This window comes from Hoplias malabaricus, chromosome 4, assembly GCF_029633855.1.
Source record: "Hoplias malabaricus isolate fHopMal1 chromosome 4, fHopMal1.hap1, whole genome shotgun sequence".
NCBI lineage: Eukaryota > Metazoa > Chordata > Actinopteri > Characiformes > Erythrinidae > Hoplias > Hoplias malabaricus.
In genome coordinates, this window is record NC_089803.1 from 37,072,195 (window position 1) to 37,097,922 (window position 25,728).

Below are 25,728 nucleotides of genomic sequence, written 5' to 3' on the forward strand. Positions count from 1 at the left end.
ATTTAAAGTGAACATTTAAAAATTTCACAACATGAGGCACATTTTTCTGGTTCACAACTGTTGTGCAGTTAGATTTACAATGCTCTTGCAAGCTTATTTTTAGGCTCCTGTCAAAACTTACTTTAGTCTCCAAAAAGGCTTTATAGCAGACAGCCTAAAATGTTATCATTATATGAATTGTAACTGATGTTGTATAGCCAATTATGCGCACAACTAACCTACTCTCAGTTTGTATGAAACTGGCTGAACACAGCACCTGATTTTGGCTAGATGACAGAGTGCCAAGTGCTTATTTGACAGAATAAGTGGTTTAATGTGTAATTCCTGTAAACTGTGAACAAATACATAGATTTAACCTTTTTCACAATTCCACATATTTCATGTCCCCAAATTTTTCATTTGGCAAGTCAGTTAGAATGTATACTTTGTACTAATGACTACTGATTTTTGGATCCTAACAAGTCTGGTTCCCCTCAACAAGCAATTTCAAAACAACTAAAATGACTACAATGACATTTGGTCTGAAACTGAATATGAGAACATAGGAACTGGTGAAGGGACTGCAGTCATAAGGTACCAGCGTGTTTACACACACCATTGAAAGAGCGCTATGATGCCATAGCCTGAAAGAGTTCTCTGCAAGAAATATGTCCCTACCCAGGTAAAAAAGACAGACTGGAGGTTGCACCTGATCGTCAGGACAAAAATATGGTTGAGTAAAACAAAAACTGGTCAGTAATAATCAGTGCTATGGAAAAAATGTGAGACATGGGGAGTGGCAACATTATGGTGTGGACAGTTTTGCCAGGAAAGCAACTGGTGAACTTCAGAAAGTAGATAGCATCATAATGACGGAGGATAGATTATACCTTATTAGGAATACTGAATCAGCCCCGAATGGCCTCAGTCAGAAAGCTGAAACCTAGAAACAAATCTTTCAGACAGAACATGATCCTATGCATTACTCCAAATTTGTGACAAAATGTCTTAAGTGCAGCTAGGTGAATGTATTAACTGAATTACACTAGTTCTGTCAGGGGGAGTGGGCTACAACTCCAGTGGCGTGGAAAGCTTGTGCAAGGCTACTGTAAGCATTGGATTCAGGTTCAGCAAATAATAGACCAAGCCACAAATACTGTCAAAGTCTAGATTGTTAATCCGCTGAAAATCTGATACAGAAAATAGAACCTGAAATAAATTACTATTAGTTATTATTATACTACCTTACTTGACTACCTCACATGGTAGTTTCAGTAATATTCAGCAGGCTTCTGTCTTCAGAATAAGTTATTATATGTTATATTTCATATTTGCAGTTTATTTCTTTGAGGTATTCAATGAGTGAATGTGTTCGTTTGTGTGTGTGTGTGTGTGTGTATGTGTGTGTGTGTGTGTGTGTATTTGTGATTGACTAATCAACAGAGGGCAGAGATAACTAACTTAAACACAACCACGGGTTCAGCTGCCCATGCACTGAGGAGGAGTTCACCAGGTGGCCTTTGATTGGTCAGCTGAAGCTGGTGTCCTTCACTAGACATGGTCCCTCACACACCTTTTTTTTTACAGTTCAAAAGTGCGTGGACATCAGAGCTGATAAACCATTGCTTTACAATGCCACGTTTTACGGTGCATGTGAGGGATGAGTGGCTAATGGTTCCCTGTAAGGACACAGCCAACACTGTGAACTGGTTAGGACTGGAGGCTCTCAAACGATATGCCAAGAACAAGCCTGATAATGGAGGAATCCAGCATATAAAAGAGGTGCGCTTTGTGGCCAGGAGGTGTCAGGGACAAGGATTGCTGGATGGTGATGATATAATAGACGATGTCTTGGAAGACAATGACTTTGTGGAGCTCGGTAATGTTATTTCCTTTAACAGTTCCCATCAATTTGCTATGTAAGAACTGATTATCTGCTGCATGCATATGTCCAAAGTTTGTAGACATCTTCTCACCCAGTCTTCCTTCTGAAATCATTAGTTTCATAGGGAGTTGCAGTAACAGCCTCTACTCTTGCAGGAAAGCATTACACTAGGTACTGAAACATTGTAAATATTTGATTGCATTCAGCCACAAAAAGATTCATAAGGTTAAGTCCCAATGTTGGATGATTAATTCTGAATCAAAAGTGGCACTCCAATTGATCCCAGTAGTATTGAATGGTGTTCTATCATTCCAAAGAACATAGTCCCACAGCTTCAGAGCCCAATACTTCTCTTGGACATCGTACAAGCTGTTTGTGCACTGTGTCAGCAATGAATGCAGCTTTAAGTACCTGAACTAATTAGAATTGGTGGTTACAAATTTTCTTTGGACATATAGTGTATATAAGGATAATTACATACTTTAAAAGAACTGGTCTTACAAGGCAAATCTTCACAAACCAATGTCTTGGATTAATTTTAATTTGTATAGAGATTGAAGGAGACACCATGTCATCTGACTTCATACCCAGCCAACCTGGAATGTCATATTTGTATCCTTTTAAACATCATAAGAGGCACTGTACTAAAGGTTGTCAGATCACATTTCACCACACTTTCTGACAAGTTTTGCACTCTTTCAAAAATGTATTGGAATTAACTTAAACCATTGCTTTGACAATTTCAAAGTTGAACTTTTTTATGTTAGAGTTTTACATTTTAGAGAATGCAGAATACAATTAAAACTGCAAGGAGATGTATAGCCTGTATATATATATATATATATATATATATATATATAGATAGATAGATAGATAGATAGATAGATATATAGATATACATACAGGGTGGGCCATTTATATGTATACACCTTAATAAAATTGGAATGGTTGGTGAAATTAACTTGACAAGCTATATGTGAATGTTTAACCTACACCACCTTAACAAGAGAAACAGAACAAGACCTTACAGAGAGCCACATGAGGTAAGATTATTTATTAAAGGTGCACTAGACAATTATATTTCATGTTGTTACTAATTCAAATTAGCTATAAAATATGAAATTACTTCAGCATGCTGGACTTGAGAAACTCTGTTGGAAATCACTCCCTATTCACTATTCACTATATTACTCACTATACAGTGCATTATTATATGAAACTGGATTTGGGTTTTTACCAAACAGCGTGGTGGATTATAGGTATCCATTGTCTACTAGTGTAAACTGGTTTAACACTGCATTTTGTAATGCATTGTGGGATTGTTTGAGTGCATTGAAAACTGTCCACTATGTTTTTAGACACTAGAAAATGAGCCCAGTTTTGGGCACAGCATCTGTCTGAAAATCTGCACTCTGAGACAAAGTGTCTGTCTTTGATGCTGTGGTCTGTCTGCTTGTGCACTTGAGGTTGCCTTAACTACTAGTGCATTTGTCAGGATTCGGGGTGCATAGCCTCTGGTGGTTAGATAGTTGAACTGAAATAACACAGACAGGATTTCTAGTGCAACTTTAAGTCATTATACGTATTCTCTGAATGTGCAAGTGAAAAATATCTTGCATATTTAAAATGATTTTGCATTTGTGATTAATCAAAATTAATCATTTTTATGTGTTTGGCTGTGTTCAGTACATTTTTCTAGATGGAAATAGTTTGAGTTCCACTGATCTAGTCAACCTAGGACAAGGCCTCTACAAGATTAAGGTAAAACAAAAAAATAATAATACAGCCAAGGAACTTCAAATTATGATTTGTTGATTTTCTATGTAGAAATAATAAGTAATAATAATAAGTTGAAGATTTAGCAAAATTAGAGCACAGTTTCACTGGCTAATTTCTGCATGCTCAGAACAGAACAAAAATGTGCCATAACACTCATAAAGCCTACTTTATTTCCAATTTGCAGATAAAGTGTAAAATGCATTAAAATGTGCAGGAACATTCTCCCTGTGGAGGAACACATACTATATTTGACTTTTTTATATTTGAATATCAACAAAACTGTTTGAAAAGCTTGTACTTTGAATACTACTAACATTACACAATACATGTAATTATTATAATTATAATAAACTTTCCCAATCACAGCTGCCACATAAATCCTAACATGCAGCACTGCTCTAACTTATTTTGCCTGATGTTTTGACATAAGTAAAATGTGCATGGTTATGGGAATCTGTCTTTAGCTGACCCCTGAGGCTGAGAAGAAAGTAGAGCAGTCAAGAGAACTTCTGGACACCATAGTAAAAGAAAAGAAAGGTAAAGAAGTGTAGCTTTATTTAGCAATGTGTACTGAGTCTACCTCTCCTCTTTATACTTAATCCATATATATCCTATAGATCTATATCTAAATAAAACCATTTTGGTTAGATACTGTAGAGTTGTTTTAAACTTACTCATGCAGTGGTATGCAAAAGTTTGGACCCACCAGGTCAAATGATATGTTCTTGGAAGAAATGTGTTCTACATGGTGTTTGTGTTAACTTAATTTTAGCTGCAACATTAATAAGACATGTATTTTCACCAGTGGTGCACAAATGTGCAAATGATTCTAAGTGTCTATTGCGAGTTTAATATTTCAAATCAGACATTGTACTGAAATCTAATTGTTGAATCTGCTCTCCAGTTGTGTATGGTATCACCACTGGATTTGGGAAGTTTGCCCGGACTGTCATTCCCATCAGCAAACTCAAGTACAGTCATTTTTTTGTCAGTCATGGTATTGGGGTAGTTTCATGTTTCCTTTGTTTTGTCTGATTTAAATTCAGCTGAAAATATCTCAAATTTGCATCAGAATTGGATTTATACTTTTTTTTCTTATAGGGAACTCCAGGAGAATCTTATTCGCTCACACTCAGCAGGTGAGATCAAGGTGTAATTTAAATGTTTAAATGTGTTCTACTTGAAATCTGGCTTCTCCTGTCTTTTATTACTCTGTGTGTTACTTTGTGTTACTGTATGTGTGGACAGGTCTGGGCAGTCCTCTGAGTCCTGAGCGGACTCGCATGCTGCTGGCCCTCAGGATAAATGTTCTGGCTAAAGGACACAGCGGCATCTCTCTGGAAACCCTCCACACCATGATCCAGGCCTTCAATGGTACATAAAAGCCTCTAGCAGTGCTGAGCTCAGGGGAATACTGCCTTGCACTTTTGGAAGTGTCTGAGAATTCTCTCAGAAATACAAAAGCTCTTTCAGAAAACACTTCGGTATTAACATCTGAGAATAGATGCTTCTTTGATGGTCCCTTATTTAAAAAGCCTTTCACTGACAGGAATTTATAATTTTTCTTTGATGTTGTGTCTCAAACAGAATCAACATCAGTTTTATTTTGGCAAATATGGTACATATAAAAATTAACTCTACCTTAATTTTTCACATGTAAGTGATTTGCTTTTTGTCAGTGCACACCAGTACAATGAAATTTAGACTCTGCATTTACCATATACACAGCAGTGAACACAAAAACAGACAGATTATTAGAGGCAGTGACTACACCCTGAGCGCCGTGTGGCCACCTCAGCTCCCGAGGAACAGTTTGGTGTTAAATTACTTGCTCAAGCCATGTGTGTTGAGAAAGGCGAAACTGCTGTTCTTTCATTCCCCCATCCGCATTTTTTCTGCCAGTCCTGAGCATCAAACCTTTCAATCCCATGCTCACTAATCTAAACTTTTGGTCATGGCTGCACCTGTTTAAAGAATTACAACACATAACATACTAAACAGACCAGGTAACTATGTGAGACAGATAGAAAACACTGAAAATATAAAAAATTTTAGACCTCAGGCCCTCTGAACCTTTTGTATAATCTTGATTATTATTTCTGGCAAGGCATTAAACCAGATATTATTTCTGTGAGGATTATTTCTGTGGGCTCCCACTTTGATGGAGGAATTTTATTGGTAATATAATATCATACTTTATTATTGTCATATTCTTGTAAAAATATTATATAATTAATAATCAGACAATTAACATATAATATTATTGTTTTTACTGCATTTTACAAAATACCCCAAAGTTACTGGAAATAGGGTTATACACTAATGTGAAAATATTAGATCTCCCCTGGTCAATGAGTGGGTCTGGTGTCTACCCTTTACCAAAGGGTCCCCAGAGCTTTGACTGTATGTGTAAAGTCTCAGGAAACAGTTGTGTCTTCTTGCTTAGATGTTCTATGTGTTGTTTTTCAGCTTCATGTCTATCATTTGTCCCTGAGAAAGGGACAGTGGGGGCCAGTGGAGATCTGGCCCCTCTCTCTCACCTGGCTTTGGGGCTGATGGGAGAAGGGAAGATGTGGTCACCTAAGAGTGGCTGGGCAGATGCCAAATACGTAAGTGTCCACTACTCATGCTATATTCATGTCACGTTCCAAAGGACAAGATGAAAGCAGAGCTTTAGGATATCTATTTACTTTTGCTCACCCCCTTTAAAGTTTGACCTATGACCTTTTCATTGCCCACAGGTTTTAGAAGCCCATGGACTGAGGCCTATTTCGCTGAAACCAAAAGAGGTGCTACTCTGATCTTTTGTGTCAGGCTTTAACTACATTTATCTCTGTTGACATAGTTCTGCTGTCCTCACCTGAGGAATGTGTCCTTCACCCACCTGCTGTCTTTTGCAACTGACCTGGACTATATAATTATATCATAGGGTTTTATATAGTGTTTTTCATGTTTTGTTTTGTTTTTAACTTTGTTTAAAAAGTAAAATATATGCATAGAGTGGCACGGTAGTGCAGCAGGTAGTGTCGCAGTCACAGCTCCAGGGACCTGGAGGTTGTGGGTTCAAGTCCCGCTCCGGGTGACTGTCTGTAAGGAGTTTGGTGTGTTCTCCCTGTGTCTGTGTGGGTTTCCTCCCACGGTCCAAAAACACAGGTAGGTGGATTGGCAACTCAAAAGTGTCTGTAAGCGTATGTGTGAGTGTGTTGCCTTGTGAAGGACTGGCGCCCCCTCCAGGACGTGTTCCTGCCTTGCGCCCAATGATTCTGGGTAGGCTCCGGACCCACCACCTCCCTGAAATGGATAATATTAGTATTTCATATTAATACATAAGTATAGTAATAAATTACATTTGATACTAACAATATTATCTCCATTTAAAAATGTTTATTATGAACTACTTATGGCAGGGTCTGGCTTTGATTAACGGAACACAGATGATCACCTCACTGGGGGCAGAGTCTGTTGAGAGGGCAGAGTCTGTTGCCAGGCAAGCTGACATCATTGCTGCACTCACACTGGAAGTCCTGAAGGGGACCACCAAAGCATTCGACAGTGGTGGGAAATTATGTTTTGTGAAATATTTTTCATGTTTTATTTTATGTTCTTAAACTAAAGTTCACATCTGGACAGATCTAGTTAATCATTACTTTGTGTAGCAACATAAACAGATTGGGTTTATTAGTTTTCTATAGCCTTTTACAGCTTCTATAGCATTCAGGTTTTGGCTCTATTTATTATGGAGATTTTTTGTGACAATATTATATAATTAAATGAATAAATAAATATTTCAGTAAAAGGAGAATTCATTAATTAAAATTTTCATTAAATATCTTAAAATAAAAGTAAAAATTTGCAATAAAAGCTGGGCAGCACACAGCAGGTAGTATCACAGTCACACAGCTTCAGGGACCTGAAGATTGTGGGTTTAAGTCCCGCTCCAGGTGACGCGTAGGTTTCCTCTGGGTGCTCCGGTTTCCTCTCACGCTCCAAAAACACACATTGGTAGGTGGATTGGTGACTCAAATGTATCTGTAGGCCTGAGTGTGTGAGTGAATGTGTAACTAACTACTAATGATAATTTTAAGAGGACAACATTTCCGATAGGCTAAGATTTGTTCTTCTTGGCAGCTCGTGCTAACTACAGGCTGTCTGTCAGGTGCTAGGGTGGAACCTGATGGAGTGGAAGATAATGGAGCAGCAGGGATGTTTCTCAATGCCTATTCAATTAAATTTGCAGACTCATTTAAAAGTTCAGGGCAGGTTCATTTTGGCTTGTTAAAGTTATTAACATTAGTAGACTGAAATATGAATCAAAGGTATGTGATTAATCTGCCAATCTAGCCAATCAATCTGTCTGAATTGGAGTTAAGCCCTCCCACTCACGGATGATGGATGATATTGACAGATTGAATTATTTCATGGTGCAAGGCGCAAAAAACAAATATATAAATTGTTTTATAATCATGATTAAATAAGTCAAATAATATGATTTAAGCGTTTATTAAATTTTAATTCTTTAATAAAACATTTAATTAATTCTCCTTTTAATTAAATTCTTTCTTTATTGATTTATTTATATAATATTGTCACAAAATATCCTCCATACTTTATCGGTCACTACATAATAGGAATGGTTTGAGATTGTCATTTAACCAGATGGTCATTTGCATATTTGTAATATAAATCTATTGTAATCTATTGTAATGTCTGTAAAATGTATATTTGCATATATATCATGTGCTCATGATTTTTTTATGTTATACATTTATAACTGTAAATCAAATTCAGCTTTGCTCCAAACCTCTCACAGACATTCATGAGCTGCGTCCTCATCCAGGACAGAAGGAGGTGGCTTTGCGTTTCCGTGCTCTTCTGGATTCTGATCACCACCCGTCAGAGATTGCAGGTAAAATGATCTAATGAGCAGTTTGCAAACACAAAATACACTTCTGTGTAACAATTTGGGCATGCTGGTCAATGTTTCTTCGAGTTCTTCGTTATAATGAATGAATTCATCTTCTGTAACCGCTTATCCAGTTCAGGGTCACGGTGGGTCCTGAGCCTACCTGGATTCACTGGGCGCAAGGTGGGAACACACCCTGGAGGGGGCGACAGTCCTCCTCATGGCAACACACTCACACACTCACACCTATGGACATTTTTGAGTCACCAATCCACCTACCAATGTACATTTTTGGACCACGGGAGGACACCTATGCAGACACGTGGAGAACACACCAAACTCCTCACAGACAGTCACCCGGAGCAGGACTTCCCTGGAGCTGTGTGATAGTGACAATACCTGCACCGCCACCGTGCCAACCACAGAACATATATATATAACTTTTGTTCAAGCTGCTTTCTTAATACCTAAATGAACTGTGTATTGTCCATTGAGCACATGAGAGACAATGGGTAATTGCTTGTGCATGTTTCAGTAATTTGACCATGAGTGTCCAACCTTCCACATTAAATATTGCAGGTTTTTCTGTCAGTAATCTGTGTTTATATCTTTCTGTTTTTAGAAAGCCATAGGTTTTGTGACAGGGTCCAGGATGCGTACACCATGCGCTGCTGTCCCCAGGTAAAGCCAGACTCTGCTTTCAACAAAGCAATCTTCAGCCTTTATCATCACTTATGAGCCATCTGTTTTAATTAACTTACTTTCACAGGTCCATGGCATTGTCACTGACACAATTAGTTTTGTGAGAAATATCATCAATACAGAAATCAACAGTGCTACAGATAACCCTGTATCCTTTATGTATTCATTTGTGATTATTATAAACTATCCCTAGAGAAAGCATTTTGTTTGTTCACTTTGGCAACCCTTGTCTGATTTGAACATTTTGAATAAGAAGATCTTACCATCACCAAACTTACAAGTGTTCTTACCATGACAAATCATCTAGATGGTGTTTGCTGAGAGAGGAGAGACCATTTCTGGAGGCAATTTCCATGGAGAGTATCCAGCAAAGGTATTGCTAATACACTGTAAAAATCAAAAAATTAAATAAAACAAAAATAAGTTAAGTGTTTTGGTCTAAAAGCACTGAAGACCATTTTCATAAATGCTATCTAACATTCATTATTAATGTTGTTGTTAGTGGATTTTATGCCACATACATCATTTTGGAATGAAAAAAAGCATTAATAAAATAAAATGGAATGAAAATGTCTCACTTTACAAAAAGCCAGTGACCATGTCAGTTGGCTCAAAACAAAACAAATACAAACACAAGCCTTTCCAGAAAAAAAATAACATTTATAACTGATTACTTGATTATTTTGATGTCAGAGTTTTTTTCCCAAGCAAATAATTTAATGGACATATAATGGAAATTTGGGACAGTACTGTGTGAATGTGGAATGCATGTTAATTTGTTTCCACCTGTGTGTGTGTGTGTGTGTGTGTGTTCCTTTCCAGGCCCTAGATTATTTAGCTATAGGAGTGCATGAGTTGGCGTCTATCAGTGAGAGGAGGATTGAACGTCTTTGTAACCCGTCTCTTAGTGAACTGCCTGCCTTTTTGGTTAACGAGGGAGGACTGAACTCTGGCTTCATGATTGCACACTGCACTGCTGCAGCCCTTGGTCATTAATTTATACATAAAACAATAAACTTTGTATTCTGTTCAAACAATAACCCAAACTTTCACATATGATTTTATAACATACTCCTAATGTAACAGTCATGCCACTAGCAATTTGCCATAAATAAAAATTAGAAAATATAGATTTTCTTTCCTTGCAGTTTCTGAAAACAAGGTGCTGTGCCACCCCTCCTCAGTGGACTCTTTATCCACCAGCGCGGCAACTGAAGATCATGTGTCTATGGGCGGCTGGGCTGCCCGGAAAGCACTAAGAGTCATTGAGCATGTAGAGCAAGGTATGAGCACCTTCAGGTTATATCCACCACACTAAATATAATTTGCAGAAAAGCTGTCACTGCGATGGTACTCTCAGGGGTACATTTCTGTACCTTCAGTTAGGGAACATAATTGTACCATGTTATATATTAATTGTAGTTTTTAGGATTGTGCTGATTCCATGCCCCAGTTTAATCTCCAGGACTGATATCATGTTTTTTTATTTTACAAATTCTATAATGAAATTTTACATATATATAATGTACCTTTAGGGAACAAAACTGGATTTTAAAACCACTGTGGTATGTTTAAAGGCACATCTACATAGTTTGTAATTTTAGTGACCAAATATGTCCTCTACACTACAAGTGTCAAAGGCTCAATAAATCAAATATTGACTGATAACTACAAATATACAAATATGTGTATATCCAACATTTTGTATATGTTCAGTCATCTTGAGACATCTGCAGCTTTATCTCTCTTAATAGCAAAAAGGACACATTCCACCTACTCTCCTTTTTTTTGTATCAGTGACAGAAATAAATGTGTGGTTTAAATATTTCAGTTCAGTTCCGTTTAAATTAGGTTTCACAGCTGTAACAGAATTAAAACTGAATAAAATAAAGCTTACTCAGCAAAACATATTAATAACTGTTTTTAGAGATTATATACTTGTTTAGAATATTAATATTTATGTACAGCGCCGAGGTGTAAGTATGTGATTCTGAAGCTGTGCTGTGTGTGTGTTTTCTCGCTAAGTACTTGCGATTGAACTGCTGGCCGCTTGTCAGGGGATTGAATTCCTCCGTCCTCTCCGGACCACCACGCCATTGGAGAAGGTATATGACCTTGTGCGTTCTGTAGTCAAGTAAGTATCTTTTATCAATCCCTTTTATAAACATGTCAATACAAATCTTACAGCTTAAAACACTTAAAACCCTTCACATTGTAAATGAATATTTACTAATTCATTTTCTTTTCCCATCCTCTTTCTATCTCATTATAGGCCCTGGATTAAAGATAGGTTTATGTCTGCAGATATTGAGGCAGTCCATCGGCTCCTTGTAGACCAGAAGGTAACTGTAATTCACGTTGTATTCACTGTGTGAGACAGTAGTCTTTGAAGGATGTTTTTATTGACTGTTAATCAGCCTTGTAATTCAGAGCATCATGTGATATTCAGTGTGAAAATGAATCCAGGACAAAACATATCAGTGTGCATCAGCAGCGAACGAATTCATTCCTGTCCAGTGGTTTATGCCTCTTCCACCTCTTCAAAAATCTAAAAGTAACAAAGTATAATAAGTGTATGAACTGGCCATCTAGACACTGTTTAATTCAGTTTAATTCAGGCTTGACGGATAAAATTTCCATTTTCATCTGATAGGATTGTAGATTTATTCACAAATTTGCCCAATGACTGATGTAAGACCTACATGGCTGGGAGCTTGGTTGTTTTCCTCTACAGCTCAATGAATTCTAGTGATTGTAAAATGTATTTGCATACTAGATATTGTAGTGTGGGGAACACTGCTATGCAAATCTGACTTGGTCACCCAGAACAAATCTTGACTATAACCACTCTACACTGGTTTGATCCCCAGTGATGCCTCAGTCTTCCAAGGCCTGGAAGATTATTTTAATTTATGAGGATAGAACAAAAATAAACTGTTTGAAGGGAAGCAAGCAAACTGATCTCCAATTCCAAGCTGCTCCTCATTCCAGAGCAACCCTTTTCCCATTTTGTGTGCAGGTGTGGAACGTGGCTAAGCCGTACATTGAGAAGTACTGCACTGAGCTCTTACCAGAATCACGCCCCTGCTCTCCCACCGCCTTCTCCCTGGAGCCACCTTCGTCACCACGGAAACGTGTCCGACTGGAGTGACCAAGAACCCACTGAGATCCTATAAAGGCTAAAGATACATTATTCTTAATGCAGATAAATATCAACCCTACTATATGCTGTATTGGAAATTTTTAGGAAAACTTTGATGCCTTCATATTAAATGTAGTGTGATCTGAAACGTAGATGCCCATTAAAACATGTCTAGTCTTCATTCATCATTTTTTTCAGTCATCACTAATCCACTGTAAACTCATGAAACAAAAGACAGAGCTGTTGAAGTTGTGGCAATTTGGAAACCAGATAGATAAACATTTTTTGATGCAATATCAAATCATCAGGTTCGCTGAGAGTACAGTGCAAATCTCTTAGGACATCTGAGAAAATTACATGTAAATCTGTTGGTCTGATATATTGTCATGTGATGTGTGTGTTAGTTAGTTTTGTTAGTTCAGTTGACGTAATTCCAGGTTGAATCTAATAGATTTTCATTCTGTTAAATCAGAAATAAGGCTGATGGAATTTCTATATCCATCTACCACTTTGAAATCAGAAGTCTATCTGCATTTTTCTTACCAAAATATTTATATTCAGTAAACACTTTTTCACAATTGTTTAACATTGATCACAATGGGCCCAGAGCCAGTCACCCACACTCACACAGTCACTCATATGCTCAAAACTGTGGACAGTTTTGTACAGCTAATCCACCTACCAATGTAAACATTTGGCTTGTGAGATAACTGTCCAATAGGAACAGAATTGAGGGATATTCCTATTGGACAGTCCTCAAATTTAGGCTTAAATTAGCTGGCTAACTAAGAAATCCTGCTTTGTGGAATACACCACCCCCCATTGGTGGAGACATATGAATTGTCTCCGTGGTAGAACAATACAGGACTGATATAACACATATGCTATTCTATGTGCTTTTAAATTATTCCGACTAAACATCCATCCATCCATCCATTATCTGTAACCGCTTATCCAATTTAGGGTCGCGGGGGGCCAGAGCCTGGAATCATTGGGCGCTGCAGAACCAGATAGGGAAATGTTGCATGTGATCCAGCTCCTCCCTAGTTGTGTTTTCCTTGGATTAGACTAAAACTGGCTCCTCCCAGTACAACCGTACCCTTACCCTAACCCTAACCCCAACCCCAACCTCCCAGAAAGATTTGGATGTGGGCGGAGCTGGATTTGATGCAACTCCACCCAGTGGATTTCTGTCTCTGCATTGAGGAATACTTCGATCAAATTATTGGTGGGAACAATTCAATAATCTCTGGATATTGGTGGTCCACCTCCGTCCATGCTAATTCTACACCCTTGCCCCTTAGTAAAGGTTTTTTTTGTGAAACACATATTTTAATGCTACAGGGTGTTTTACTTGCAAAACCAAACTTGCTAACAAGCTGAATTCATACTGTATATTTATTTAAAGACAGAGAAATCTTGTAATATGAGCTGAACATAAATGTTTTCTGACTCCCATAGAGAGAGTTTGATTTCTTTTTTTGGGCCTGGAGCCTTGCCTGGGCTTGATGGGTGGTTATGAATGGCGTTTCCTATGGCTATACCAATATATTGTCTTACGTTATTGGTTAATAAAATAATAAGCTGATTTAAAACAGTAAATGGTTGGCACCAGTAAATAAAAAAACGGCTGATTTCTAAACAAAAATGTTTGATATATGCTAACTGGATATGATTTTCAGGTTTAAAGCAGTATCATCACAGATGTATTCCTTTGTCAGTATAGTTTTATTTTTTCCATGTATAAAATGTGTTGAATTTCAAATTGGGTCATATGGGTCTTATAATTAGCTGCACTACAGTATACAGTGTAAATGAAAGAAGGGTCAGCTATAGAAGCACGGCAGGGAGCAGCATGTCACATGCAGCTGTTGTGTGTTACCAATCCTTAACAATACTACTCTCTGCCTCTCTCTCTCTTTCTCTCTCTCTCTCTCTCTCTCTCTCTCTCTCTCTCTCTCTCTCTCTCTCTATCTCTATCTCTGTGTGTGTGTTCTTTTCCTTCCCTCCTAAGAGGAGAGAGAACAGCAGAAACTGAGTAGGACTGAATTAGGAAACAGAGAAAAGCCTAAGCTAAGTTTTAATTTGCATTGCTGAGAATTACAAGGAGTTACAGTACACGCAAGGAGAGGAAATTCCATCTTCAAGTAAGTTTCTGAAAGACAATGCATCAGAGATTCTACAATCCATACATTTGCTTTAATGTTATATGCAATGAGCAATTTGCAAAGTGAAACATCAGACAGGCTACAGTTTAAATTCAAATTTCAAAGTAGATCATGAAATTGCTTTCTTTTTGTTCAGTTTTTTTTTTTTGTATGATGTATTCCTCCTGCATGGACATTTACAATTTAACACCACTGCATCCTGCCAGGTTTGTAAATGTTATTCCTGAAACATTGTTCCTGTGAATTTTCGTTGTTCCCTTTCCTTCAGGAATCATCGTGTTCTATTGCAATATTTTTATTAGTGTTGCTCACGTTTCTTTTACCCATGCCATCCAAAGACATGTGTTTGAATCTGCTTTTTTGGGCTGTAATTGATTTTCATGATCTCTGCTGTTCAAGTAAAAGTGTGTTGATTTCAGAGTCATGAGTCTGGATGAGGATACGCGCTGGCTGGAGTGGGTCACCAAACAATTTGAGAGCATTGCAGGAGAAGACAAAGAGATAGACCTGAACCAGTTTAAAACAGCTCTAAAAGTCAAAGAGGTGAGGGATGGCTGAGGGTGTGAATTTTAGAGAAACAGGAATTACCAAAAAAGTTTAAAAAGACTTTATAATCCAAATGGAAAACATCTTTATTTGGTGTACAGCTACAGGGAGTCTGAACTTTCTTGGTCTGGCTCTCTATGTCCATACTTGTTGATTTCTTACATATTCTCTTGTTTTCTTTGCCCATCCCTGCAGTGGGATGACATTTCAAATAATATATCTGGATGAAAATTAATGAATGAATGTAAAAAGACCCACCTGCCTCATTGGTCCACCTTGTAGAAATCAGAGATGCAGAGCAGCAGGTGTGGACTGCAGTATGTAACTGTAGAACTACAACGTGCACTTATATGTTAAGTGAGTGTGTGTATATTATTAGAGAAAAAGAGATATCCCAAAATCATCATAAAATATCACCTCTTGTGTTTACAAGCATATTTTTTTAGAACCTACAAAACTGTGATTTACTGAATGTTGCCGTGGGTGTTGCTGAGGGTTTACAGTGACTTTAAAGCTGCCGCTAGTCGGTGTAAATTGTGTGTAGGCACATGTTAATGTATGGTTACGGTTTCTAGAGGAAGCCCTTTATATTGTGATTAATTTATCTGCGGTTCTAACTCTCACTGTGCTGCAATGTTCACTTAACTCTAAAACATTAAAACAAACCAACCAAGAAAACCAAGTTTGGGACCGTTTGTTACGACCATTCCAAACACTGTGAAGACATGCTGAAAAAACATTTCAAACTAGGAGCTGTTATGTGTCTTCTTTTAGCCACAATGCAATACAACTGAATGAATTTTGTGAATAGTTATAGTGCTGATAAGAATCTAATTGCTTCAAAGTCTTTATCCATTCATAGGGTTGTTATATGGTTTATTAAATGTAATATAAAATAATGAATATTTATTATACATTCAAATAATGGAATGTAGTACAGCTATACATGAGGGAGATTCATACCCCTATGCTAACTACCCTAAATTCTAAAACTCCCAGCAAAGCATTCAGCACTAATCTGCTGAGTTATGAAAGAATTTAACCAGTAACCTTATGTGTCCCTGGAGAGGAGTGGAGATGGTTTGCAGGACTTCACAGACGTGCTGTGCTTCCTGGAACTTCTCGCAGACACGAGCCTTGTAGCATTGCACTTCTTCCCTCTGGGCTTTTAGTCAAAGACACAGCCTTGGACATGGCAACCAGTCTGTTGGAGCTGGTGGCATTTTGATGGTACATGTGGGGAGTCTCCTTCGTTGCTGATCTGCTTCCTTGTATGAGACAAGTGTCCATGCATGTCTCTCCTGGGCATTTGCTCAGAGATGCCACCACAGAAGGTGATCATTCAGATGGAGCATGTGGCCCTCTCCTTTGTTGATGATCCTGAAGCTGACCCCCAGGCCTGAGGTCTCTTTCATGCCCTGGGCAATGTGTCAAGCTTTGCTGAATTTAAACTGTAGCTTTTTAATATTACTACTAGAAATAAAGATAAAACTTCTGTTGGAATTTCTGGGCTCTCTTAGCTGAGCATACAATTTACAGCACTTGACAAGACACAGACACCTGTTGAATGAGTATCCAAGATTTCTGAATCATGCTTTTTCACTTATTAAAGATTATATGTTAACACAAAGTAATATCATTCAGACAATGTTTTACATAATTTATAACCAAATAACACACATATATGAACATCTTGGTGGTTCCTAAATGAAGTTCATACAAAAGGTAATTTTAAACACATGATTATAATTCCCATTTTTGATTGTCTAACTGGAATTAAATCTTGCAACATTGTTTACTATGTGATAAACTTTTTATGGAAATGAAATGATTAAGGAATGTTCGATTACTTTAGCTTTAACAGCCTCTATAATGTGTGAGTGGAAATTGAATTAAAGTGGGACATCATGCGAGTCTTTGTGTCTCTCTGCATTCCACTGAGGTGAGCTCGTCCTGTCATAAATAAGCGTATTGTATTGCAGACTTTTAGGCACCAAACTTTATCAAGATTCCTGATCCTGGGAAAAGGGAGTGAAAAAGTGGCCGAGATTGAAGGGCGGTCACTGGTATTGACCAGGCCAAGTTTCTGCAGATTAGGTCTCAAAAAGTCAAACATGTTATTAGAAATTAATGCACATTCATCATACTGCACTACAATAATAAGAATTCTGTTCTTCTTCTCTGTTGCAGTCTTTCTTTGCAGAGCGGTTCTTTGCTCTGTTTGACTCTGATGGCAGTAACTCTATCAGTCTGGATGAGTTGCTCAAGGCTCTGAACCTCCTTATCCATGGAAATGAGACTGACAAGCTGCGCTTCCTCTTCCAGGTTTATGATGTAGACGGTCAGTTTCCTCATAATCCACAATGAGAAATATATGATGATACATTCATAGAAGTGACTATTTATTATTTGTACATATTATCTATAAAGTACATCTCACATGAAATAAAGACATGGCCACAGTCATGTTTGTAATATGTTAAGTACAGAGTCTGTGATACATCAAGACCTCTACATCAAGAGCTTTTTTTTTCATAACATGAAGAAGGAGAAAGTTCTTCAGTGACTTGTGTGTCAAATGCCAAACATTTGTTTTTTTCCTCCAGTCCCATCCAATTCTTCCATTTCTGGAGTATATTTTTAAAGTGTGTTTTGTGATTGCTGATGTTACAGGTAGTGGTTCTATTGACCCAGATGAATTGCGCACAGTGCTGAAGTCCTGCCTGATGGAAAGTGCTATTTCTCTGCCTGAAGAGAAACTGGACGACCTGACTCTGGCCCTGTTTGAGTCAGCTGATAAAGACAATAGTGGCTCCATCACGTTTGAGGAGTTAAAGGCAGAACTGGAGAACTTCCCTGAGGTCATGGAGAACCTTACCATCAGGTAGGAGCAAGAGAAGAGAAAAGAAGCAGATTCAACCCCCTGTCCCCACCCCCCCCAAAAATATTATAGATTCCTCTTGTATCATATATTGTAGTCCCTTAGTCTTAAGATCCCTTTATCTGGGTCCTCACAGAGTTCCTCACAGTCAGCTGCGCTTACATATTTGTACCCTGGTAGTTGCTGAGTAATTCATAGTAGTTCAAAGCCTTGTGTTCCTCCCTCTTTCCCAGGTGGTTGTGAGACTAGGCAGTGCTAGCATCAAAGATAAGTTTGAAAATTTCTATTAGAGTTTCATATGGTGTTTTGGTAGCTCATTATTATGTTGATTCTTCTCAGTGCTGCCAACTGGTTAAAGCCTCCTGATCTGGAACAGCAAACAAAGCAGACCCCACGCTACCTGACCCGAGCGTACTGGCACAACAACAGCAGAAAACTGCTCTTCCTCTGTCTGTACTCTCTCCTTAACGTGTTCCTCTTCATCATATACATGCTGCAACATGCTCCTGGTGGACTCTGGTTAATGTTGGCAAAGGGCTGTGGAATATGTCTCGACCTCAACTGCACTTTTATTATGGTCAGTATCTTATTCTGAAATGCAGACTGGATTTTTTTCCCAATGACACCTCAATGTCTGAAGCTAAAGGTTTATATAATGTTAATTGAATTAGACACCATACTGTAGCCTGCTGTTGTGTGCAGGTGCTGATGTTACGTCGCTGTCTGACCTGGCTGAGGGCCACCTGGGTGGTGAGAGTCTTACCCTTAGACCAGAACATCCTGCTGCACCAGATAGTGGGTTACGCTGTACTCGTCTTCAGTGTGGGGCACACACTGGCTCACGTCATAAACTTTGGTAAACAAATTGTGAAACTGTGAAAAACTGCCATTCTCACAACATTTGAGCTGCAGTAATTGAAGCTGTAGTTGAATGGAGATCATTTAGGATTACAGTGAGAAAATGAGATCTAGTAGATTCCAGCAATCAAACATTTGCTAATCTGTTTAAATTAATACAACTGATTCACACCTAGCAATTCTATGAATCCCACTTATTGAATGTATATCATATTAAAGGTTTTTCTCTCTGAATGATCTGTCTGTGTATGCTCTGCCATCACTCAGTTCGCCTAACTAAAGCAGATGACAGTTATCAGCTGTGGGAATATCTCTTAACCACTCGTCCTGGTATTGGCTGGATAAAAGGCACTGCCTCCATCACAGGGGTGGTCCTGCAAGTCCTTATCTGCCTCATGGTGGTCTGTTCCAGCACATTTGTCAGACGCAGTGGTCACTTTGAGGTAAGAGGGACAAGTGATTTCTCACATTAGGGCAGTAATTTAAAAGATGTTTTAAAAGTCTGACTTAAAACTTTGAGTTCAATGAACTTGACAGTCAAACTGAATCAAATTGACAGATCAAAGACAGATCTTTCTTCTGCCATCTTACAAGTAGTTAAAGTAACAAAAATTGTAAAGCTTAAAATTTTCTTTACACAAATACATACAGCAAGGATGTAAAGTGTTGATGTTTCTCTGCTGAGCTGAACTTAAATGTAATGTCAAGTTCATCTTGTACACATTTGTCAAATATTTTAGAGCCTTGGCCTTTGCTTGTGCAAATTAAAGTAGAAATACACTGATTTCTCTGAATTGTCTTTCAATAAGCTAATGCGTATTGAATGGAGTATTATGTTAATGCAATTAACTGCATAATGCTTTAAAAATGACAATAAAACCTTGTGTCTGTGGCACAAAAATATATAAACTAGGATAGTCTTATGATGATAAATGTAGTGAAGATGTTACAGAAATATTTGTATATGACAGCGATGGCTTTATTTATGTGGGTTTAGGTGTTCTACTGGTCCCATCTCTCCTATATCTGGGTTTGGGCACTACTCATAATCCACTGTGCCAACTTTTGGAAATGGTTTGTAGCACCTGGTATAATTTTTCTTGTGGAGAAGATAGTTGGCATTGCAGTGTCTCGCATGGGTGGCCTGTACATCGTTGAGGTCAACTTACTGCCATCTAAGGTACCATCAAACTCTGTGGTTTAGTATGTAGGAGATTATATATTCTGGTAATTATGTTTGTATTGGCCTGTAGAAGGGTTCTTTATAATGTGCAGTCTGTAAGAATCTAGACAGGCACTGTAATTGTTGTAGATCTCATATCTTTCTTGGTTGTAGATCATTTCATTGGATATTAAACCAAATGACCCTGAAGTTAAAGCACTTCAGCTTCTTAGCCATTGTTTCATTTCAATTAGAAGAAGCTGGAGTACAGAATCTAATCATGAAAATGTTGTCCTTGCCCAGTTATGTATGGACCACACTGTAGCATTAGTCCAGATATTTACAGTTAAGCCTTTTTTTTTCGTTTAACATTGAAGGTAACTCATCTGGTGATCAAGCGCCCACCATTCTTCCAGTTCAAACCTGGAGACTATGTCTACATCAATATACCAGTCATAGCCAAGTATGAGTGGCACCCCTTCACTATCAGCAGTGCCCCTGAGCAGCAAGGTACAGTGCACATGCTCTAAATTTACTGTTAAGTTTACCCAAATATGACTAATAGTCAATAGGCCTAGATTTGAGGCCCCTTATTCCAGTGCTGCTCAAAGAGTACATTAGATTTGGCTAAACAGTTTCTTACCCTATGCCCACCCCCCTCACCCAAAGACAGATATTTTGTACTTTATATAATTACTATATTATTGTAAACATAAATTGGTATTTACTATTTTAGTAACAATATATGGTTTGAATATTTGGGCAGGCCGGATCTGTACATTTGAACAAATAAACAGAATAAAAAAAATAGTGGGAGGTGTTAAAGCATCTAAATGAGACAAAAATAAATTGCATTAAATGTTATTCTAAACATCTCATCCTTTTCACTGCAAGACAAAACTAATAAGCCTTTAAAATGTATATATAGCATGGCTTTCAGTGATGTGTGGTAACAAAGTAATTTATTGCTACAGACACACTATGGCTGCATGTGCGCTCAATGGGACAGTGGACTAATCGACTCTTCGAGTATTTTAGACAATCTGAGAGCCAAGCCATCTGCAACAAGAGGCTCACCGCCAGCCTGAGGAGCCGCCGCCACCAGAGCAGAACTCAAGTTAGTGAACACATCTCATCTCCTCCTTTTCCGGAGAGATTTCTATTTGTTTTTGCATTGTTTCTATAACGTCCAACTTACTTACCAAATTACTTTGTAGTACACATATTAATCAGTTTATGCGCCATAGATGGATTCCTAATATGTTGGAATAGGTTTGGTTCTGAATCTCTGATGCATCCAGGCCATTTGTTGTTTTTTGCTTAATGTGAAGAAGAATCAGCTGAGGCATTAAGTTTAAACTGATCTGTTTTTCTCAAACATGTCCCTGACAGGAGGATCTGTTCAGGACCATGAGTTGTGATGGAACTGTAGCATCTAACGAGGACGATGCTGTGGCGTTAACCCTGTATCGGATGAATGGAGCACGTAATGCTCCCCAGAGGCCTCATGTTGACCCCACAGTGCAGGCAGAACTAGGAGATGCTCCTTCAGCTACTAGAGAGGTCCGTTCTGCTTCTACTGGATTTGCTAAATGGCCGGTACTATACTTGCTAGCTGCCCCAGATTTGACCAGATAGTAACAATTTTGGTGGAAGCTGTTACCATTTAATTCATATGGGCCTCTTATGTGGTTTGATTTATCAACATTTACTGCAAAATGCAATAATCATACATCTGGCCATGTAGTATATATAGATATGTTGTGTATTATTGTTATATTCAGACTTTTACTGCATAAATTGCTGTATTATACAGCAATAAAACAACATTGTAATCTGTATTCTTCCAGATATCCACTAAACTGAGTGAGAATCACAGGTATTGTAATATCAAGGTTAGTGAGAATAATTTTGTGATTGTCATAATTTAATAGTAATATTATTAACTGTTTTTACAGCATTTCATGTGTGCTAATAGATATGAGTATAAATTGTATGATACTACCTTATACTATAAATATATATATATATATATATATATATATATATATATATATATATATATATATATATATATATATATATAAACTGGAATTGTGGTGTATAAAGATTTTCTTTCTCTGTACTGCAGTGTTATGTGGATGGGCCCTTTGGCACTCCTACCAGGCAGATCTTTGCTTCAGAGCATGCAGTGCTGATAGGAGCTGGCATTGGGATCACACCTTTTGCATCCATTTTACAGAGCATTTTATACCGGTGAGATCCCACAGCACAGTTTTTAGCCTTTGAAATGTATTACAGTGAAGCACCTGTGATACCATTCAGTGAATTTCCAGTCAAGGAAAAATTATGTTATAAAAGGCTTCCTACATTTAATTCAGACTCATTTAATTTTGAAATATTAATATTGTTTTACGTTTCTTAGAAGACTTCTTGGTTTAATGTATGTTTTCTCCTGACACTGAAATATAAAAATATACATACTATATTTCATGTATCTTAAATACATAAGCGGTAATCTCTGCACTTTCCTGTACATCATAAACCTATGCACAGAAGAAAAAACATGGAGAATATGAAGTATTCTGTAAGATGATGTGAAAAAAGCAAAACCACTTTGTTTTACTTTGTCTTCTGCTGCAGCTATCGAATGAGGAAGCAGAACTGTCCTAACTGTAACTACTCCTGGTGTGAGACTATCAAAGACAATGAGATGAAGCTAAGGAAGGTGAGACCTGACCACATTTCACTGCAGGGAGTAATTTTATTGGCAGAATGGACAATGAATGTACAAAACATGGAGGTTGTTTTATACCAACGAGCCACAACAAACTCCTTGTTTCCATAATCATGGTCCATACTTTCTGCTCCACTGACCATACAGGAGACCTTTGTAGTTCTACAATTACAGACTGTAGTCCACCTTTTGCTAAGCATGCTTTGTTTGCCCCATTTCACCCTGTTCTTAAATGGTCAGGGCCCACACAGGACCCCCTCAGAGCAGGTATGATTTTGGTGGTGGATAATTCTCTGTCCTGCAGTGACATTGACGTGGTGATAATGTGTTAATGTGTATTGTGCTGGTATAAGTGGTTCAGACACAGCAGTGCTGCTGGAGTTTTAAACCCCTCAGTTTGCTGAGCAACAGATGGCCTCTAGTCTGTAGTTATAGACAAACAAAGTGCTTTTGTATAGTCAGTGGAGCCAAGAGAAAGGCCAATTAATGTAGAAACAAGGAGGTTATTATAATGTTATAGCTGGGCAGTGTATTGTTTTGGCTGATAAGTGTGTATCAGTGTTACTGGAAAAACTGAATTTGAGCAAAACAGATATTATGTAAATTTGACATTTTTAAACAATTTGGTCTGAGGGTTTAAACTGGCTTATAGATGGACCATTACATTCTCTTCCTTCTACAGGTGGACTTCATCTGGATAAACCGGGATCAGAAATCCTTTGAGTGGTTTGTGAGCCTGCTTACCAAGCTGGAGATGGACCAGGCTGATGAGGAACCTGAGGGTGAGAGAAAGCAAGAGAGAGTGACTGACAGACAGACAAAGAGATACTAGATTTTTGATGGTTTGCCTTGCCTTTCCAGGTCGATTTTTGGAGATGCACATGTACATGACCTCAGCTCTTAGTAAAAATGACATGAAAGCTATAGGACTGCAGATGGCTCTGGATCTTTTGGCAAAGAAAGAGAAGAGAGACTCGATCACTGGCCTCCGCACACGCACTCAGCCAGGCCGACCAGACTGGGGCAAGGTGGGAGTCAAGATGCCTGCTTCGTTGGAACATCGGCATTCACAGCTTTATAGCCTCTAATACTCATACAGCATATCTAATTCTGTGTGATGTAGCTGTATTTTCTGTGATCATTCTGGAGCAGATAATCCATTAGGATTCCTTGTGTTCTGTGGGTTATGCTCTAGGTATTCCAGAAAGTATTTGAAGAGAAGAAAGGAAAAGTCCATGTGTTCTACTGTGGCGCTCCAGCTCTTGCCAAGGTCATTAAGGCTCACTGTGAAAAATATGGATTCAACTTCTACAAGGAAAACTTCTGAGACTTCTCTCACCTCTCCAAACACATTCATCAGTTTTGTCTTACTCTGCACCTTTTGTGAAAACTACTGCTTGTTCTTCCCTGAACCACCAGCATCAGACTTCAGTCTTTAAACTGCCACTTTCTCCTTTTAGAAGTTGTATTAGTCAGTGTTTGTGTATCCCTGCACCTGCCTTACACATTGAATCTCATTAATGTTACAACACTAGAATGTTAGTAATAACCTTTAAATTATTTTAAATACTAATAATGTAGATTACATTTTGCACCAGTAATTTACAGGTGCATCTCAAAAACTTAGAATATCATCGAAAAATTAATTTATTTTAGTAATTGAATTCAAAAAGTGAAACGTATATAGATTCATTACCAACAGTCATCTATTTCAGGTGTATATTTCTTGATAATTATTATGTATATAATGTAATATAATATTAATGTAATATTGAAAATTATGGCTTATAGCCAATGAAAACTCAATAGTCATTATCTCAGAAAATTAAAATAATCAACACAAAACACCTGCAAAAGTTTCCTAAGCCTTTAAAATGGTCCTTTAGTTTGGTTCAGTAAGCTACACAATCATGGGGAAGACTTGACAGATGTCCAGAAGGCAGTCATTGACACCTTCCTGCTGTTTCCAAGCATGTTAATGGAAAGTTGAGGGGAAGGAAAAAGTGTGGTAGAAAAGGTGCACAAGCAACAGGGATAACCACAGCCTCAAAAGGATTGTCAAGAAAAGGCCATTCAGAAACACAGATGTATCCAGGACATGGGCTACAACTGTCGCATCCCTTGTGTCAGTCCACTCATGACCCAGAGACAACGGCAGAAACATCTCACCTGGGCCAAAGAGAAAAAGGACTGGACTGTTGCTCAGCGGTCCAAAGTCTTCTTTTCAGATGAAAGTAAATTTTGCATTTGATTTGGAAATCAAGATCTCAGTCTGGGGGAAGAGTGGAGAGGCACACAATACAAGCTGCTTGAGTCTAGTGTCAAGGTTCCACAGTCAGTGATGGTTTGGGGAGCCATGTCTTCTGCTGGTGTTATATTAAGTCCAATGTCAGAGCAGCCATCTATCAGGAAATTTTAGAGCACTTCATGCTTCCCTCTGCTGACAAGCTTTATGAAGATGTGGATTACATTTTCCAGCAGGACTTGACCCCTGTCCACACTGCCAAAATTAGCAATACCTGGTTTAATGACCACAGTATCACTGTGCATGATTGGCCAGCAAACTCGCCTGACCTAAACTCCATAGTGAATCTATTTTCAAGAGGAAGATGTGAGTCACACAATGCAGACCAGCTGAAGGCCGCTATCAAAGCAACCTGGCCTTCCATAACAACTCAGCAGTGCCACAGGTTGATCACCTCCACGCTATGCTGCATTGATGCAGTAATCCATGTATAAGAAGCCACAACCAAGCATTTAGTGCATATACAGTACATGCTTTTCAATTAGTCTTATATAATATTCAAATTTCTCACAATAATGATTTTTGGGTTTTCATTGGCTGTCAGCCATAATCATCAACATTAAAAGAAATAAACGTTTGAAATAAATCACTCCGTTTGTAATGACTCTATATGAGTTTCACTTTTTGAATTGAATTAATTAAATAAATTAACTTTTTGATGATATTCTAATTTATTCAGAT

At 38.0% G+C, this 25,728-nt stretch overlaps 2 protein-coding genes across 2 annotated transcripts; both read left to right on the top strand.

Moving 5' to 3' along the window:
• The first annotated feature begins 1,611 nt into the window (after positions 1-1,611).
• hal (histidine ammonia-lyase) lies at positions 1,612-13,870 on the top strand. The gene is made up of 20 exons (XM_066668928.1): positions 1,612-1,858; positions 2,416-2,476; positions 2,880-2,907; positions 3,551-3,625; positions 4,108-4,180; positions 4,548-4,614; positions 4,745-4,782; positions 4,892-5,017; positions 6,113-6,252; positions 6,385-6,432; positions 7,051-7,198; positions 8,454-8,549; positions 9,169-9,227; positions 9,316-9,396; positions 9,556-9,621; positions 10,071-10,236; positions 10,397-10,531; positions 11,274-11,382; positions 11,521-11,590; positions 12,268-13,870. Exons 1-20 carry the CDS (start codon positions 1,612-1,614, stop codon positions 12,397-12,399), a joined length of 1,965 nt encoding a protein of 654 aa, XP_066525025.1. The 3' UTR covers positions 12,400-13,870.
• A 597-nt stretch (positions 13,871-14,467) lies between these two features.
• nox5 (NADPH oxidase, EF-hand calcium binding domain 5) lies at positions 14,468-24,271 on the top strand. Its single transcript, XM_066669427.1, has 16 exons — positions 14,468-14,537; positions 14,978-15,101; positions 17,295-17,445; positions 17,778-17,988; positions 18,325-18,562; positions 18,688-18,841; positions 19,111-19,286; positions 19,841-20,023; positions 20,383-20,515; positions 20,980-21,122; positions 21,856-21,900; positions 22,137-22,261; positions 22,649-22,733; positions 23,425-23,524; positions 23,604-23,770; positions 23,938-24,271. Exons 2-16 carry the CDS (start codon positions 14,982-14,984, stop codon positions 24,067-24,069), a joined length of 2,163 nt encoding a protein of 720 aa, XP_066525524.1. The 5' UTR covers positions 14,468-14,537; positions 14,978-14,981; the 3' UTR covers positions 24,070-24,271.
• The last annotated feature ends 1,457 nt before the right edge of the window (positions 24,272-25,728 follow it).